Source organism: Oncorhynchus kisutch, linkage group LG22 (genome assembly GCF_002021735.2).
Source record: "Oncorhynchus kisutch isolate 150728-3 linkage group LG22, Okis_V2, whole genome shotgun sequence".
Classification (NCBI taxonomy): domain Eukaryota; kingdom Metazoa; phylum Chordata; class Actinopteri; order Salmoniformes; family Salmonidae; genus Oncorhynchus; species Oncorhynchus kisutch.
Window position 1 is genome coordinate 15651700 of NC_034195.2, and position 20319 is coordinate 15672018.

The 20319-nt window shown below is 41.2% G+C and overlaps 1 protein-coding gene across 1 annotated transcript in view; it reads right to left on the reverse strand.

Moving 5' to 3' along the window:
* brsk2a (BR serine/threonine kinase 2a) overlaps positions 1-19721 on the reverse strand; it is a 223244-nt gene extending 203523 nt beyond the window's left edge. The window contains exons 1-2 of the mRNA XM_031802186.1: positions 19712-19721; positions 19511-19605 (exon numbers count right to left, since the gene is read on the reverse strand). Coding sequence (XP_031658046.1) covers positions 19511-19605; positions 19712-19721 — 105 coding nt within the window. The remainder of the gene's footprint in view (positions 1-19510; positions 19606-19711) is intronic.
* Positions 19722-20319: the final 598 nt, after the last annotated feature.

The window sequence follows — 20319 nt, forward strand, 5'->3', positions numbered from 1 at the left end:
GACACCCATCCCTAAACAGGTGCCAAAGACCTTCAGCCATGAAAATATGGCACGTGGCAACACACACACACACATACCCACACACACACACACACACATACACACACGCACACACACACCAGTTGGGAAGTCACAAAAACGTTTCTGACTACAGTATATCTCTCTGTCTATCTATATCTCTCTCTGTCTGTCTCTCTCTCTTTTCCTCTCTCTCTGTTTGATTCATTGCCTATCTATCAGTGTCTCCTTCTGCTTCTCGCTCTGTTTCTCTATCTCTCTGTTGTTTTTCCTTCTCCCTCTCTCTTTGTCTCTCTCCCTCTCCATCTCTCTCTTCCCCTCTCCCCTTCTGTGTTTCATCATAGTGATAGGCTAACTTAGACTTCTGTGTGTAGCTGCGGTGACGCTACTACGACGCACACACACACAGACACACACACACACACACACACACACACACAGACACACACACACACAGAGCATTGTAGAGTTTCATCTGACACATGGCCGTTGTTGCACTTCCTTTGATCCTTTGATCTCTGCATATAGGCTTGACTCACCTGACTGGGGGTGTCTTTATTCTTTTGGAACTTTTGTGAGTGTAATGTTTACTGTAAATGTTGTATTGTTTATTCCAATGTAAACATATGTTTCCCAAGCCAATGAAGCCCCTTAAATTGAAAAATTGACAAAGAGAGATAGAGCGAGAGTGATTTCAAACACAGATTCAACCACACAGAACAGGGAGATGTTCCAATGCCTCGCAAAGAAGGGCACCCAGTCACTACAAAGATACCGACACCTTCCTAACTCAGTTGCCGGAGAGATAGGAAACCGCTCAAAGATCTCACCATGACGTCTATGGTGACTTTAAAACCGTTAATGGCTTAGAACTCACCTGAACTTATTATGTTTGTACTTACAGGTAAACAGATTGTGACTACAACTAAGTGTTTGACCACCCTGTGCTGTTACGCTTCCTACCCTTTAAGTTGTTTGACCACCCTGTGTTGTTACGCTTCCTACCCTTTAAGTTCAGGTGAGTTTTAATGTTAAGCTCTTAAGACTGGGTTGTCTATATGCAGGTGTTCAGTCAATACTAAGGTCAGTCATATTTTTCCACCTAATACATTTTCCAATTCCTGATCCCCAAATCAATATTTCTTCCCACACACACAAAGCAGACTGAACCAGGTTTTCCTCTAGGATTTTGCCTGTGCTTAGCTCTATTCCGTTTCTTTATATCCTGAAAAACTCCAGAATCCTAGAAGTACAAACATAAATGTTTTTGGGTTATTACATATTTATTAACTTATTTCCAGATAACTTCTATAACTTCTATATCCACAATGCACCATTTTTCAACATCATATGGAGGATCTACTCTTTGCTACTGAGTTCATATGCTAGCTCGGTAGCTAGCTCATAGCTAACTCAGCCTGCACTCTTTCCAAAGTTTTATCTTAGAATGAGCCACAACCATCAAACTGTAAGTTTCTGCTCTTGTTAGCTGATCTCCAGTAGTTGGGCTCTAGCTTGCTAAATAGCTAACGTTAGCTGGCTGGCTAGCTTGTTGGTTTAGTAGCTAACGTTCTTTGATAACTGGCTAGATGGCATTATGTTTTTCCAAAACGTTACTTGTTGATAGCTACTGGATGACTCATTCAGTGCTAGCCTAACATTAGCAGGCTAGTAGGTCTATTGTTAGCAGTCTAGTTGACTAGCAACCTTGTAAGTTTATTTGTAACAATATTCAAAACTTATTTTCTTGTAAGTTGGCTGAAAATGAAATTGAAACCACTAATCATGAGTGCATAATTTTGATATTTTTATTTATTTATAACAACCTGTTTTTGCTTTGTCATTTCTCATTTGCTTTGTCATTATGGTGATTTGTGTGTAGATTGATGAGGCTGTAACGTAACAAAATGTGGAAAAAGTCAAGAGGTCTGAATACTTTCCGAATGCACTGTATATACAAAAATTTGCCAGTGTTGGGCCCTTCTGGTAGTCAGAGACTCCCAGCCAACAGCACTTTACAAAATGCAGTGATGTGTACAAAAAGTGTCACAAGTGATAAAACGCAGTGCTGAATGATAGACTGAACCTAAAGGTTTTAAAGCAGAGGCTGCCGCATGCAAGTACTGTAGATTATATCACCATAATCAAGTACTGGGAGAAGAGTTGCTTGAATAAACATCCTTCTACTTCCAAAGAGAGGCTTGATTTATTTCTATAAAATAAACCAACCTTAACTCTCAACATTTTTGTCAGTTTTTCAATGTGAGTTTTAAAAGAGAGATTATTGTCAATCCAAATACCCAAGTACTTATAATGGGAAAGTTGCTCAATTTGGGCTCCCTTCAATGTTCAAATATGCAGGTCCTCAGGGTCAATATATTGAGACCTAGAGGACAACATAAACGTGGTTTTAGTATAATTTAACACTAGTTTAAGATCAGTGAGTCAATTGATATCACGCCCTGACCTTAGTTATCTTTGTTTTCTTTATTATTTTGGTTAGGTCAGGGTGTGACGAGGGTGGTTTGTTTAGTTTTTGTATTGTCTAGTTTTTTTAAATGTCTAGCAGGTTTTGTAAGTCTAGGTGTTTATATGTCTATGGTTACCTAGATTGGTTCTCAATCAGAGGCAGCTGTTTATCGTTGTCTCTGATTGGGGACCATATTTAGGTAGCTATATTCCTGGGGTATTTTGTGGGTTCTAATTCTATGTTTAGTTGCCTGTCTGCACTTCTCATATTTGCGTCACGGTTTGTTTAGTTTTTTTGTTCATTTTGTTCAGTGTTCTTTCTTTAATAAAATAAGTATGTACGCCCACCACGCTGAGCCTTGGTCTCCTCCATACAACGACCATGACTATTTAGTCAAAACCATGCTGAAGATCACGAATAGCTTGCTGTACTGAGGGGGCAAAGGAGAAATGTATGATAAAATGATTGTGGGGACTGTCTTGTGTGCAGCTTTTGACATTATTGATCATAGTCTACTCCTGGAAAAAGGTATGCGTTATGGCTTTACACCCCCTGCTATAATGTGGATAAACAGTTACTTTTCTAACAGAACACGGAGGGTGTTCTTTAACGGAAGCCTATCAAATATAATCGAGTTAGAATCAGGAATTCCCTGGGGTAGCTGTTTAGGCACCTTGCTTTTTATTTTTTTTACTAATGACATGCCACTGACTTTGAGTAAAGCCAGAGTTTCTATGTATGCGGATGACTCAACACTATACACGTCAGCTACTACAGCGGCTGAAATGACTGCAACACTCAACAAAGAGCTGCAGTTAGTTTCAGAGTGGGTAGTAAGGAATAATTTAGCCCTAAATATTTCGAAAACTAAAAGCATTGTATTTGGAACAAAACACTCAACTAAATATTGTAATAAATAGTGTGGAAATTGAGCAAGTTGAGATGACTAAACCACTTGGAGTGGATTGTGTTACTGTCATATGTTTTGACCATGACCAAACTGTCATGGTCAAAACTTATTGATTTAGTAGTCGCTAAGAGGGAGAGAAGTCTGTCTATAATAAAGAGATGCTCTGCCTTCTTAACAACAAGGCAGGTCCTACAGGCCCTAGTTTTGTTGCACCTTGACTACTGTTCAGTCGTGTGGTCAGGTGCCACAAAAAAGGACTTTGGAAAATTGCAATTGGCTAAGAACAGGGCAGCACGGCTGGGCCTTGGATGTACACAGAGAGCTAATATTAATCATATGCATGTCATCTCTCCTGGCTGAAAGTGGAGGAGAGATTGACTTCATCACTACTTTTATTTATGATAGTTATTGACATGTTGAATGCACCAAGCTGTCTAAACTACTGGCACCACAGCTCGGACACCCATGCATACCCCACAAGACATGCCACAAGAGGTCTCTTCACAGTCCCCAAGTCCAGATCAGACTATGGGAGGCACACAGTACTACATTGAGCCATGACTATATGGAACTCTGTTCCACATCAAGTAAAATTAGATAAAAAAAAACAGATTTAAAAAACACCTTATGGAACAGTGGGGACTGTGAAGCAACACAAACATTGGCCCAGACACAGGCATACACACACACACACACAATCACACGCACATGCACACACGCACGATAACATATGCACTATACATACACAAGGATTGTGGCAGGGTAGCCTAGTGGTTAGAGCGTTGGACTAGTAACCGGGAGGTTGCAAGTTCAAACCCCCAAGCCGACAAGGTACAAATCTGTCGTTCTGCCCCTGAACAGGCAGTTAACCCACTGTTCCTAGGCCGTTATTGAAAATAAGAATTTGTTCTTAACTGACTTGCCTGGTTAAATAAAGGTAAAAAAAAAAATGTAGATTTGTGGTAGTGGTGGAGTAGGGGCCTGAGGGCACACAGTGTGTTGTGAAATCTGGTAATGTATTGTTTATACAAAATTGTATAAACTGCCTTAATTTTGCTGGACCCCCTGCTTTGGCAGCAGCTAATGGGGATCCGTAATAAATATACGTAAATACAAATAACTGTATAATCTGCATAGAGATGAATGTTACAGGTTTTAACAGATATACCAATATAATTTATATAAAGTGAAGGGAACATGGCCTAAAATCGCCCTCTTCGGCATACCTTTGTAATTTTAAGGAAACTAGATTTGATACCGTCAGTAAGCACACATTGTGTCCTGTCCGTTAGATAGTTCTTGAACCAGTTGCAAGATGCCTGATCACGGTCTATTTCAGACAAACTTTGAACAAGTAAAACATGGTCAACCATATCAAATGTTTTCGACAGGTAAAAAAATAAGACAGCACAATTATTTTTATGGTCAAAACAATATAGCACAGCGCTATGTCCAGGTCAAAAACCAGATTGGTGCTCATTAAGAATAGAATGTGAAGTAAAAAAAGGTATACGTTATAAAGTTATACGTTAGGAGTTAACCAGGATAGCTTGGATGGTGATATCCATGTTAGGTTTATGCTACCTACCCTTTAAATGTTTTGGGAACATTTCTCAATTAGATCATATGGAAACAGCACAAATGAAACGTTTCGGGAGGGTAAAAAAGCGATGTGTAAATATAATACGGAAACCAAAAAGTACCTTTGAAGAAATCCAATGCAATAGATGGAGTGCAATGAATTATCAGACAGAGAGACAAATCCAGAGAAGAGGGAAAGTGATAGAGAGAGAACAGGAGAAAGGGGGAAAAAAGAGAGAAAAGAGGAGAAAGACAAAGTGAAGCAGGTAGGGAGGGGAGAGAAAGAAGAACGGAGGAGAGAGAAAAGGAAGGAAACGGAAAGACAAAAAAGAGGAGAAAAAGAAAGACAGAGAGGGACAGGAAGGTAACGTGTGGAGTAAAATAAACTACGAGAGCGAGAGAGGACGGGAGACAGAGGGAGAGAGCTATGTTCTCTGTTAGGATCAAACTGTGTCCTAAGCCCTGGCTTCTTTTCTGAGCTCCGTACAAAGCTCCATGGATCAACGCTCAGACTGGAAACATATGAGGCCCATTTATATCACTGTGTGTCTCACACACACACACACACACACACACACACACACACACACACACACACACACACACACACACACACACACACACACACACACACACACACACACACACACACACATATAATCACACACACAAACGCGCATGTGCAGATACAAACACACACACAAACAACTGGCCCTCTTTTGTATCCCCCTTCCCCAGTGATGGCGGGAGAGAATGGCCAATCTATAATATTTAGGAGAAGAGGAAGGGAGGGATGGAGAAGAGGGAAGATGTTGGTCTGTCATTGTGTGGTCTGGAAAACTAGATTTCCCCTCAGTGATTCATCTAAAGCCATGGCATTGTGCTCCCTCTCCCCCACAATACAATGTCTATTCTCTCTGCTTTTATATTCAAGCTTTGCAATGCATCCTTCACTTTTTACTATCTGTTTTTTCTGTTATATATCTCTCTCTCATTCTCTCTCTCATACACACACACACACACACACACACACACACACACACACACACACACACACACACACACACACACACACACACACACACACACACACACACACACACACACACATACATACATACATACATACATACATACATACAGATATCTGCTCCATCTCCACACACACCATCTGTAACACATACTGTACCACTTTCAAGGTGCCAAACATACACACACAATTCCAGGTGTAGATACAAGCACATCCACCCCTCATAACTTAATTATCTTCAGTATACACATGCTCATACGTGTGTGAGCGGGTACACACTGGCATGTGTCTGTGGGTGCATGTGCACTTGTGTGTTATGGTGTATGAGGGTATGCTTCATGTTCCAATCTCGCATGTGGAGCTCTTCAGCTCCTTCAATTATTTGCTTCTGGGGGCAATTATATCAGTCTCTGCAGACTGCCTCTCTCTCTCACTCTCTCTCTTTCTGTCTTTCCATCTCTTTTACCGCTCTCTCTCTCTCTCTCTCTCTCTCTGTCTCTTTACTCTCTCTACCTCCTGTTCTGTCTCTCTCTCCCCTCCCGCTCTCCCTTTCACTCTCTGCCTATTTTCATTCTTTCTCCTCTCCCTTTCTCATTCTGCAATAATATGACTGACATTAGTAATCACCCATTCAAATTTCCTGCTCCACAAGAACAAACAGACCAAAAGACTCAACAAAATAAACAGTGAGAGAGAGAGACAGTAAGACATTGGGGGAGGGGGGGGTTGCTATTTGGAATTGTTTTAAGATAGTCATACTATGGATCATAAGAAAAAATATGTTGAAGTGTCTGTCCTATATCTAGGAGATATAGAAAACTGAAAATATATACACTACCGGTCAAAGGTTTTAGAACACCTACTCATTCAAGTTTTTTTGTTTTGTTTTACTGTTTTCTAAATTGTATAATAATAGTGAAGATATCAAAACTATGAAATAACACAATCATGTAGTAACCAAAAATGAGTTAATTAAACAATTCAAAATATATTTCATATTTGAGATTCTTCAAATAGCCACCCTTTGCCTTGATGACAGTTTTGCATACTCTTGGCATCCTCTCAACCAGCTTCATGAGATAGTCACCTGGAATGCATTTCAATTAGCAGGTGTGCCTTCTTACAGAAGACTTGGTAAAAGACCAAGTCCATATTATGGCAAGAACAGCTCAAAAAAGAAAAGAGAAACGACAGTCCATCAATACTTTAGGACAAGAAAGTCAGTCAATATGGAAAACTTCAAGAACTTTGAAAGTTTCTTCAAGTGCAGTCGCACAAACCATCCAAGCGCTATGATGAAACTGGCTCTCATGAGGACTGCCACAGGAATGGAAGACCCAGAGTTAGTTCTGCAGCAGAGGATAAGTTCAGCCCCAGAAATTGGAGCCCAAATAAATGCTTCATAGGGTTCAAGTAACAGACACATCTCAGAGGAGACTGATGGACATTAGACCAGCGGAAATGTGTCTTTGGTCTGGAGTCCAAATTGGAGATTTTTGGTTCCAACTGCCGTGTCTTTGTGAGACGCGGTGTGGGTGAACGGATGATCTCCGCATGTGTATTTCCCACCTTGAAACATGGAGGAGGAGGTGTAATGGTGTGGGGGTGCTTTGCTGGTGACACTGTCTGTGATTTATTTAGAAATCAAGGCACACTTAACCAGCATGGCTACCACAGCATTCTGCAGTGATACGCCATCCCATCTGGTTTGGGCTTAGTGTAACTATCATTTGTTTTTCAAGAGGACAATGACCCAAAACACCTCCAGGCTGTGCAGGGGCTATTTTAACAAGAAGGAGAGTGATGGAGTGCTGCATCAGATCACCTGGCCTCCGACAGTCCCCCAACCTCAACCAAATTGAGATGGTTTGGGATGAGTGGGACCGCAGAGTGAAGGAAAATAAGCAAACAAGTGCTCAGCATATGTGGGAACTCCTTCAAGACTGTTGGAAAAGCATTCTAGGTGAAGCTGGTTGAGAGAATGCCAAGAGTCTGCAAAGCTGCCATAAAGGCAAAGGGTGGCTATTTGAAGAATCTCAAAAAGAACATATATTTTGATTTGTTTAACACTTTTTTGGTTACCCCCAAAAAGTTCATACTTCCATTCATTTTTTTTCAACCAGTATCGGTTAAATTCAGACAAGTTCTGTGACACTTGTGGGGGATGTACAGCAAAATGGACCATCGTGTTCGTGAGAATCTCCCCTTTCCATAGCGGGGTCCCATTCATTTGTATCCCAAGCAGTTAAAACACTACCAAACAGAAGTTGGCACATCGCAGGTACCGACGTCTCCCTTTCCATAGAGTGGTCATAAAAGTTTGTAGGTCAAAATGTTTGGACGCTACAGACGTTTACGTGAGTAGACAGATTTTCGGGAAGTCTCATGGTCTGACAAACATCGTTCTAGCTTCTGCCACCTTTCACCACAGATGTGGAAGTGCAACCCTGGCGGATGCGGTGGATTGAGATAAATCCAATGCAAAAACCCAGATATCTCTATTTTAAATTGACAGATTATGATGGGGATTATTTTTCTTCGTGTTAATTAGATTGACACACTGGTGTGCCTATCGACTCTAGGGGGTTAAAGCCAAATGACATTTACTCCTGAGGCTCTGACCTGTTGCACCCTCTATAACCACTGTGATTAATATTTAACCCTGCTATGAAACTTGAAGAACAATCTAGCCTTAATGGCTAAGTAATGTCATTCCCATGCTTGACCCCACACCAACGATAGAACAGTAGAGTCTGTTGGGGAGATACACTGCAAAACATATAATCATCTAAGTCACTAAATTAATTGAGTAGTATTAACAATTTTACTTGATTGTTTTAATTTGATTGCAGTATTTAGCTAGTCAATTACTAGTGCATGTCTTTACAACTTCAATATTTTAATTAGTCAGAACAGATGACATACATATCTACCATAAAGGGTAGACAAGTGATCGGAGTCCAAACTCAGAGGGAGATCACTGGAGATCGAGCCTTCTCACTCTCACAATAAAGGCCTGGTGTTCAAACACATACCCATACCCACAAACACACACAACATAGTTCATATCTCATAGGTCATGAGAAGCTGAAGAGCAAAGGGACATGGGGGGGAAAGAGAAAGAGAGAAGGAGAGAGAGATAGGAACAACCTTTCTTTTCCCATCAGAGGACTTTAGAGAGAGAGAGAGAGAGAGAGAGAGAGAGAGAGAGAGAGATTGTTTTCAGTGTACTGGTTCAGAGCAAAAGATCTGTCTCGGTTCAAAGTTTAAAACTCTTCTCTACGCACGCATACACAGATATGGTGTCACTACCAAAGTGTCTGTGTAATCTATTTTCAGCAGGATTCTCCCTGCAACCTTCTCCTTTCCTTCTTTACCCCCCTGGCCTCTCAGCTCAGCATCGGAGACAGAGAGAGGCTGGACGAGTTTCACAAATGTTAACTGGCGTCTCCGGACAAAAGAAAGCGAGCACACACTTGGACTTAAGTATGCTCGCTCACACACACACACACACACACACACACACACACACACACACACACACACACACACACACACACACACACACACACACACACACACACACACACACACACACACACACACACACACACACACACACACACACACACACACACACACACACATGCCACTCACTCCCCATCTCTATCTCACATTGACCTTATCTGCTTAGCCACAGAGCAAACCCCACTTACACACTCCAGAGCACTGACACACACAGTCAGTCAAGCAAACTATCCATTCTCCAATTTATATATGTGGTGAGTCAGTACTTTAATTACTCACAGTCATTCAACATGACTAAGAGACTCTCACTTACACCAAGTCATACACAGAAGCAATTACAATAGGCCTTTCATTCTTCTCTCCATCTATATACAGTACAGAGATGCGGTAGGAAGGTTCCCTGCCTGACTCTAGTCCACATGTTATCCCCGTGCCAGAGACCAGGATTCTCTTCCTGGTCTAGGTTGACAATTTCTCATCTGCCTTTCTTCCCTCATCTGTCTCTCCTTTATATCCTGTCTGAATAACCAAAAAATACTTTTAAAAAATATTACATAAAAAAAAGGGAAACACCAATTAAACTATCCATGGGGTAAAACAGTGACTGTCATTTTAGTTTCAGCAATGCACACTTTCCACAGAAAGGTATTGTTGTGATGTGTTGTGAATACCCTACATAAATGTTTCCTCGTGTAAGGAGAATCCTTTACTTGCACTTACAGTGAAATGTCCACCTTTTCAATCATTTACAGCCTTGACAGTGAAATGTCTTCCTAACTTCCCCTTTGTCCTTCATTTTCCCCTTAAGTCTTAATTTCCTTATGTCAGCAAAACCTCCAGACCCCTAAGACCAATCATAGAGTCTTATGAAATCATAGGAAGGACCCTGGGGATGGGTGGAAGGTGTGTGATGGGGCCTAGAGGCGCTGGAGGTTGTAACACACACCTGGTCAGGAGTGTCACATTCTGTTCTAATCGCACCTCAGGGACAGGAGTACATTAGAATATTAAAAGGTGACATTTGGAGCTGGCGAGAGGGACTGGCAGACTCAAAGTTCAGTAGGAGCTGATGTGACAGAGACAGAGAGAGAGAGAGAGAGAGAGAGAGAGAGAGAGAGAGAGAGAGTTGAGTTTTTATAAAACCTTTATTTTTTACTCAAGTGTTAACATAAATAATGACACACTGCCTTTTCAGAAATGAAACAACAAATGTAATTCCTAAACAAAAATAAATACATAACATATACATTCAACTTATTTCATCAGCAAAAAATAATTTCCCCTCCTCTACAAAACAAAGCGCTCCTTCGTAGGCCCACTTCTCCTCAAATAATAGGAGATCTTTTACAGCTGAAAAGAACTCAAAATCTACTTTTATTCTTGCTTTCACTAATCCTTTAAAAACACATCTTACATCTTACATCCTGCCCATATCCCGTTTCTATCTTATGTTTCCTACTCCAAAAAAAAAATCTTAGCTTGTCCCAAAATAAAATTTAACATTTGACATTTTCTTTTCTGTTGTTTACTATATTGAAACCCCAAAATAAAAACAGTGTTATTGAAAAACTCCCCTACAGCTTTAAACAAAGATTCCAGCATTTCAAATAGAGGTTTTATCCTCTCACACTCCATAAAACAGTGAAAAATGGTTTCTCTTATATTACAAAAAGGACATCCATCTCTAACATCTGAGTTAATAACAGATACAAACCATTAACTGCAATGATGCCATGTAGTAAAACCCTCCATTGCATATCACCAGTACCCTTTTGTAACGGTGGCTTGTACAGTGCTCTCCATGCTGGCTTTACCTTGTCATCAATGCCCAATTTTACCCTCCATGGAGTGTCTTTTCTACTTTTCAATTTATCTTTATTCAACACCTTGACATACAAGTCCTTCCCATTCACCTCATCCAAACCCACCTCCTCCAACCCTCTCAAATCCAGCAATAACGCCTTTCTTTCTGACTCTGGGATATTCGGTGTAATCCCTAGTCTTGGAAATGAGACGTCTTCATCTTGTACCTTCTTCTTGTGGCTACTAAGCATACCCCATTCTTCCGCTGACAGAGCCCTCCTGCAGCTCCCCAGCATTTGTCCGACAATCCTTTCCGACCTCATCCCCAAATGTTCTGCCACCCGTCTTCCATCCATTAAGGCGTGCCCAGCCATTGCCATTAACTGTCTTAAGGTGATGATCTTCCCCTTCACCAGAATCTTGGAGAAATGTGGAACAGCTGCAGTTGTACAATCCAGTCTTGCCCCATACACCAGAGGTTCCTCCAACAGCCAATGCACTGACTCCGCTGAAGTTCGTCTGGACACCTTCATTATGCTCCACACTCTGAGAAGGCCTCTGTAAAACGGAGGTACTCCCTCCCTAGAAATCTGGCTACTATCAACCAGAAATAAAGCCTTCTTTAAACCTAATCCTCCAACCCGCTGTAATATAAGACCTGCCACCCCTCTCCACACCACATTTTCCGGTCCATAAAGCAACCTTTGAATAAACTGAAACCGGAAAGCAGCAGCCCTACTAGCAAGATGTACAAGACCTTGTCCCCCCTCCTCTTTTGACAAATACAAAACACTTTGTGGAACCCAGTGATATTTATCCCAAAAGAAATCCACAATAATTGCCTGTATCTTAGCCAAAAGGCCAGATGGTGGTTCTAAAACTGACAACCGATGCCACAGTGCAGAGGCAATCACATTGTTAACTATAATTGAATCCTATATGACATACGAGATAATAACCAACGCCATCTCCTCATCCTCCCTTCCACCATTTCAACCACCCCACTCCAATTTTTTTCCATAGTCCCCTCATCTCCTAGGTACACTCCAAGATACTTAAAACCTCCCTTACACCATTCTAGCCCCCCTGGCAAAGCCATGATCCCTCCAGACCATTGTGTAAAGCAAAACTCTTTTCCCAATTTACCTTTGCAGAGGATATTCCCCTAAAACGATCAACCATTAGTCTCAAGCTATCCACCTCCGCTTAATTTTTCACTAGCACAACTACATCATCAGCATAGGCTGAGAGACGAATAGGAGGAATATCCTCTGAAAGGCACACCCCTGCAATGCGACTTCTAATGCTATTTAGTAGTGGCTCTATAGCAATGGCATATAACATCCCTGACATAGAACATCCCTGCTTAATACCTCTACACACTTTAAAAGGAGCACTCAAACCACCGTTAACTTTCAATACACTTTCACTGTCACCATATATCACCTTTATCATGGCAATAAAACTAGAGCTGAACCCAAACGCCTCAAACGTGTGCCATAAATATTGATGTTCAACTCGGTCAAATGTCTTTTCCTGATCAATTGAAATTAGACCAGCATCCAACCCAATAGCCCTAGAGACGTCCAAAAAATCACGAATCAGAGAAATGTTATCCCCTATCTGCCTGCCAGGAACACAGTAGGACTGATCCATATGTATGATTTGCCCCATCACCTCCCTCAGCCTGTTGGACAAAGCCTTTGACAATATCTTATAATCAGTGCACAATAAAGCCACCGGCCTCCAGTTCTTCACCTCCCTCGGGTCACCCTTTTTGGGCAGTAGGGTGAGGACAGCCCTTCTGCAGCTTATTGGTAGCAACCCTCCGGTTAAACTATCATTAGCTACTTCTAACCAATCCTCTCCCAACATAGCCCAAAAATACTTAAAAAAGTCAATGGGAAGCCCATCAATGCCTGGTGCCCTTCCATTTTCCATGCTTTTTAATGCAGTGCATAAATCCTGCAAAGACAATGGTTACTCAAGCTCAACCTGAGCTTCTGCAGCCACCTTTGGGAGCCCATCAAAGAACTGCTGTGTCACTGTTTTGTCCTCTTTGTACTCACACTTGTAGAGCTCAGCATAGAACTCTACTGCCCTCTTTCTAATTTCACTAGGGCTAGTGAGCTCTTGTCCAACAGCTGATTTGAGACAATGAATACTTTTTCTTTGTCCATTCTTTTTCTCTAAACCAAAGAAAAATTTGGATGAGGCATCCATTTCAGATATTCCCTGAAACTTACTTCTCACCAGTGCCCCCTGTGCTCTGATACCCAGCAGGTCTGCCAATGCAGCTTTTCTCCTCTTGAGGGCCTGAGTATGGCCTCGATCTCCTGTGGTCTCAACCAACGTCATGAGTTCCACTATTTCAATCTCTAGGGCTTTCATTGATCTGGTGATATCCTTGGTGACATTCCTCGTGTATTGATTACAAAATTGTTGAATCTGGATTTTCCCTATATCCCACCATTGTTGAAGGGATACAAAACTGGCTTTTTGAGACCTCCACCTCTCCCCAAAAAAACTGAAACAGTTCCTGAAGTGAGCATCACTCAATAAAGTTATATTAAAATGCCAGTATGCGCTTTTGGGTTTTACATCGTTAATGAACACCACCTCTGTTATTAAACAATGATCAGAAAATCCCACTGGAGTTATCACACTTGATTTACAGACCTGAGATTGATGCTCAAAAACATAAAACCTATCTAACTGTCACGACTTCTGCCGAAGTCGTTGCCTCTCCTTGTTCGGGCGGTGCTCGGCGTTCGACGTCACCGGTCTTCTAGCCATCATTGATCCTTTTTTCATTTTCCATTGGTTTTGTCTTGTCTTCCCACACACCTGTTTTCAATCCCATTCATTACCTGTTGTGTATTTAACCCTCTGTTTCCCCTCATGTCTTTGTCAGAGATTGTTTTATTGTCAGTGTAGTGTGATTGTTGTATAGGTGCGCGTCGGGTCCTCGTACCCATGTTTTGTGTTTATGTACATAGAGTGTTATGGAGCATACTCCGTGGACTTTATTATAAGACTCCATTTTACACTCCATTTGACTCTCCTGCGCCTGACTTCCCTGCCACCTATTACACCTACGCATGACACTAGCCTGGCCATAGAGATGATGTTCTCTCTCACATGCGCCCAGGTGTACTGCCTTGATCCTCCATGTTGACTATCACACAGTTCATTTGTTACAATAAGGCGTTTTAAAAACATCCTTGAGGCTATATGAGGTTCTTGGTGATTTCTATCTAAATCGCTAACTGTGCAGTTAAAATCCCCAGCAATAAACAAATCATCTTCTTTGTTACATTTCTCAATGGTATTTGATAATGTCTCTAAAAAACATACCCTCTCAACTTTCACCACTGGGGCATATACATTTATCAGACACATAGTGATGTTTTCATACCTTGCTCTAACTTTTAATAACCTCCCCTCAACTACCTCTTCAACCTCATATGACAAAGGCAAAAACCCTTTTGAGAACAAGATAACCACACCCCCACTTTTTGAATTTTTATGACTATACACCACTGTCCCCCCCACTCCTGTTGCCACATAACTTCATTTTCCAAATTACTATGCATTTCTTGTAGAAATATTTGGTCACTTCCCTTTCCCCTAATTAACTCATACACCATGGCTCTTTTTTTAACATCTCTTGCCCCATTTACGTTTAAAGAAGAGATCTTAAAACTGCTCATGGATAAAAAAAATATACAGAGGAAGATACAGCCACCACATCTCTTTACAGAGTTAAAACTGCAACTGAACTCTTTCATTTTCTTTAGAATTTACATCACTTATCACTCTCGTGACCACTTTCTTGAGTCTAGCAATTTCAGGGCTTTTCAAACTTCCCCCTGTAATTTTTGACATCAGAAACTTTGCTGATTCAATAAACAATTCACGTTCAGGGCAAAAAATCAGTTACATTGTAATCCTGCATATATTTCTTCCCTTTTGTCAACTTCAGAAATTGACGTATCCTCTCGATCCCATACCTCCCTTCCACCCCATTTATCTCACTATATTGTTGTGACGCGTCAGATGACTCACTCTCGCTATCCTCCCCAGAAGAATACTCCACCATCTCTACAACTTGTTCACCTTCAACTGCTTTATCAATCTCTACCTTTCTCTTAGAATTAGACCCTTCACCACCCCTTAAATTCTTCCTTTTACTCCTCTGTATTTTGAAAACATCCGCTTCCTTTTCCGTTATTTCAATCTCCTCTTGACTTCCAATTTCATTTTCCAGCACCACCTCAGCGACGGCAGTCGCAATCTCACCTACTGTTTCCCCTCCCTCTTTGTTCTGATCTACCACAATTGCCCCCTTATTCACACTGCCTTCCTCTCCTACTTTTCCAACCACTTCTGCCCACCTTCTCTCTTCCCCTGCACCCGTAGTATTTTCATCCCTTCGCGGTGGTGCGTTAATTGCACCCGCACTAAAGCTACTACCAGGCTCAGCGCGCTCCTTCTCTGGACAACTACGCACCAAATGCCCCTCTCTTCCACATCCAAAACATTTCATTGATTCAGTAGATGCACAGAAGACATAATCAAATCCTTCAATCTTAAAACTAAACGCTAAATTCAGTTCATCTCCTTCTTTTTTTTAAATCATATGCACTTGTCTCCTATGAGACACGACATGTTTCAACAATGGAGATTTGCATCCAAAAATAACCTTCTTTATTGTAGATACGATTTGACCATGTCGAGATAACTCTCGCTCTAACACTTCATCTCTAACAAATGGTGGCACGTTAGAAAGCATAACTTTCTTCGCCGGATTCATAAGCGGAAATACCGGCGTCTGTGTCTCCCGCAACACAACACCCCTCTCAACAATTCACCTTTTCAATTGAATCTAAGAATATCACTACAGCGCTTATTCATCCTTGAGGCTGATTTGATGCTATCATACCCAATGATAGCACCCACAGCCAAGCTACATTCTTCCACTGAACACCCGGCCGCAGCAGGAATCTTTACTCCAAGTTTTTCAAACTCTTCATTTCCGCGAGTGGCCATAGCAACCAGCCCCACCCGCTGGTTGTGCCCTCGCGAAAAACCAACCTCAAAGATACCACCACCCCAAGATACCCTTAAAACAACTAAACTAATCAATTTATATATATATACGTACCAAAACCCGATAGAGTGAAAAGAAATTCCATTCCCTCTCACAATCACTCCTACTTGACTCACTCCCAGCATGCACTCCCAGCATGCACTTCGACGAGAAAGAGAGAGAGAGAGAGAGAGAGAGAGAGAGAGAGAGAGAGCACACCCTACCCTGCACACCCTCATTGACAAATAAACATAGCAAAACAAAGACAAGGTCTTCTCATGCTTTTGACACAAATTTCACATGAGGGTCAGCTATAGAAATGTATGGAAAGCAGTGTTGGAAGAAAAACATACGATATTATAAAATCCATGTACACAAACAAAAATACACACATTTCTTTCCACAGGGTCTTGGTGTGAGACAGGGATGCAGCTTGAGCCCCACCCTTTTCAACATATATGTATATATATCAACAAATTGGCGAGGGCACTAGAACAGTATGCAACACCCAGCCTCACCCTACTAGAATCTGAAGTCAAAATGTCTACTGTTTGCTGATGATCTGGTGCTTCTGTTCCCAACCAAGGAGGGCCTATAGCAGCACCTATATATTCTGCACAGATTCTGCCAGACCTGAGTCCTGACATTAAATCTCAGTAAGACAAAAATAATGGTGTTCCAAAAAGGTCCAGTTGCCAGGACCACAAATAAAAATTTCATCTAGACACCATTGCCCTAGAGCACACAAAAAACTATACCTACCTCAGCCTAATCATCAGCACCACAGTTAACTCCCACAAAGCTGTGAACGATCTGAGACAGGGCAAGAAGGGCCTCCTTCTACACCATCAAAAGAAACATAACATTTGACATCTCAATTAGGATCTGGCAAAAAATGCTTGAATCAGTTATAGAACCCATTGCCCTTTAAGGTTGTGAGGTCTGTGATCTGCTCACCAACCAATAATTCACAAAATGGGACAAACACCAAATTGAGACTGCATGCAGAATTCTGCAAAAGCATCCTCAGTGTACAACATAAAACACCAAATAATACATGAAGAGCAGAATTTGTCTGTTACCCAATAATTATCATAATCCAGAAAAGAGCTTTTAAATTCTACAACCACTTTAAAGGAAGCAATTCCCAAACATTTCATAACAAAGCCATTCACCTACAGAGAGATTAACCTAGAGAAGAGTCCCCTAAGCAAACTGGTCATGGGGCTCTGTTCACAAACACAAACAGACCCCACAGAGCCCCAGGACAGCAACAGCAACACAATTAGACTCAACCAAATCATGAGAAAACAAAAAGATAGATACTTGACATATTGGAAAGAGTTTACCAAAAAACAGAGCAAACTGGAATGCTATTTAGCACTTGACAGACAGTACACAGTGGCAGAACACCTTACTACTGTGAGTGACCCAAAATTAAGGAAAGCTTTGACTATGTAACAGACTCAATGAGCCTTGCTATTGAGAGAGGCCACTGTAGGCAGACCTGGCTCTCAAGAGAAAACAGGCTGTTGCACACTGCCCACAAAATGAGGTGGAAACTGAGGTGCGTATCCTAACTTCCTGCCAAATGTATGACCATATTAGAAACACATACAGTATTTCTCTCATAGTACACAAATTACATTTTGATAAACTCCCATATCTATTGGGTGAAATATCACAGTGTGCCATCACAGCAGCAAGATTTGAAAAGGGCAACCAGTGAAGAACAATGACTATTGTAAATTACAACCCATATTCATGTTTATTTATTTTCCCTTTTGTACCTATTTGCACATTGTTATAACACTGTACATAGCCATAATATGAAATATCACATGTGTCTATTGCATTGAAACTTCTGAGAATAATGTTAATCATTTTGTATTGTTTAATTCACTTTTGTTTATTATCTATTTCACTTGCTTTGACAATGTAAACATATGTTTCTCATGCCAATAAAGCCCTTGGAATTGAATTGAGAAGAGAAAGAGTATGTGTTTGTGTGTGTGTTTGAGAGAGAGAGAGGAGAGAGAGTGAGAGAGAGACTGTATGTGCGTGTACAGATGTGTGTGTGCGTGCGCGTGCGTGTGTGTGTCGTCTGCTTGACCATGACCATATTATGTCAGCCATGTCTACTCTACTGTTATATAGACAATGTAATTGTGACCAGCCATGGTAGTTGCTTCAGGGGCCTTTATATCTTCCCTAGAAAACAAAATCTACGGGAAACGCTTGAAAGAGAGAGAGAGATGGAGAAATATTAAACAGAAAAATCAAAGATTCTGGTTTCTATCTCTCTGGTTTTCTAATACAACAGTTTCAAATGGAGGCATTTCCATTTGCAAATCGACTGGGTTAAATTTGCAAATCAAACCCTCACATGCCCCTCTCAAACCTCATTTCTAAATAATTACAGCCACTCCTCTCTCTCTATGTGTCCCAGGAAAGACAATTATAGTTTATCAGGTCAGGTCATGACCCTCTCCATTCCGACACTCCCTGCCCTTTCCATCCCCCTCTTCCTGAAACCAGCAGAGGGGCCAATTATAGGGAAAGCCTCCAGAAAGAGTCTAATTGTGAGCAGGTAGTAAGTAATCTTATTTTTCCAATTACTATTTGATATGCTCCATACCTGTGTATAGGCTATAGAGGAAGCTAGGAAACCTGAAAGATATTGGGGGACATTAGGAGATGTCCAAACAGAATGATAGGGCAAGACTCGGGTTGGAGAATTCCAGATTTCCTGCTTATTCCATTCTCAATCCGGGCAGACTCCAACCGGGATTTCGGAAAAAACAGGGAATTTATTGGAAGTTCCCATAATTTTGCAACCCTAGTAAAGAGAGAGAATCCAATTGGGACCAAATACTGTATAGGTCTGAGTGCAAGAGTACCAACACACAGATATGTAGATTTGGATCGTGTTCATTTGGGCACACCGCATCAAAGCCTTTTGCAGAAGAAAATGAAAACAATAATTTCTTATTGGACAAGTTCAGATAGTACCTCCCCAAATCCCTACATGTTGTGCCTACTGAACGGAGAAGATTATATTCAGGGCTGTTGTCTTACCTTCATTAGTACCGACTCGCTGAGTTTCTCTCGGTTGACAATCTTAATTGCAACTTTCTGGCATGTGACACAGTGGATCCCCAGCTTGACCAGACCTGGAAAAGAAAGACACAGGTTATAGGAGACACACACATTCAGCACTCTGTACAGGCTTCTGTGTGCGTGCATGCATGCGTGTGAGCGAGAGTGAGAGAGACTGACATCCTGCCATGTTAATAAAGGAAGAAAATACCCCTTTCAGATTCATTACTATTCTATTCTAGAATATTACTCTTCTCTAAACAGCAAACAAAAAAACATTGTACAGAAATAACACTGTGTTGTTTCATTTACAGCAAAAACTACAAAAAGGTAATTGCCCTCAATAGAAAACGCTGTGCTAACTTCATCTGTCCAAAAGTATCTGTCATTGTAGTCACTTAACAAAGTTTCTATCTACGTTAGTAGGCTTGACTATGTCAGATAACAATAATGTTCTTCCTGAAGCAAGCACACTAACTATGGCTTCTTTGTCAAGTACCTAGAGGCACTCAAGCGTTCAACAACAGCTATTCTGGCAAGGCAACAGGGACTTCCTCACAAAGACAACATCATATTCCATTCGAGATACGCATCAGCGTTAGAAAAGATAACTTTTCATTTTAAATTCCCTTGCTCACCACCAGACACAGAGACATTTCCCCTGGTAGAATACAAGCAGAGAATACAGCATCTTAAATCAAATGTCATCAGGTAAATAAGCAAACACACACACGACACATACATACAGTGCCTTGCGAAAGTATTCGGCCCCCTTGAACTTTGCGACC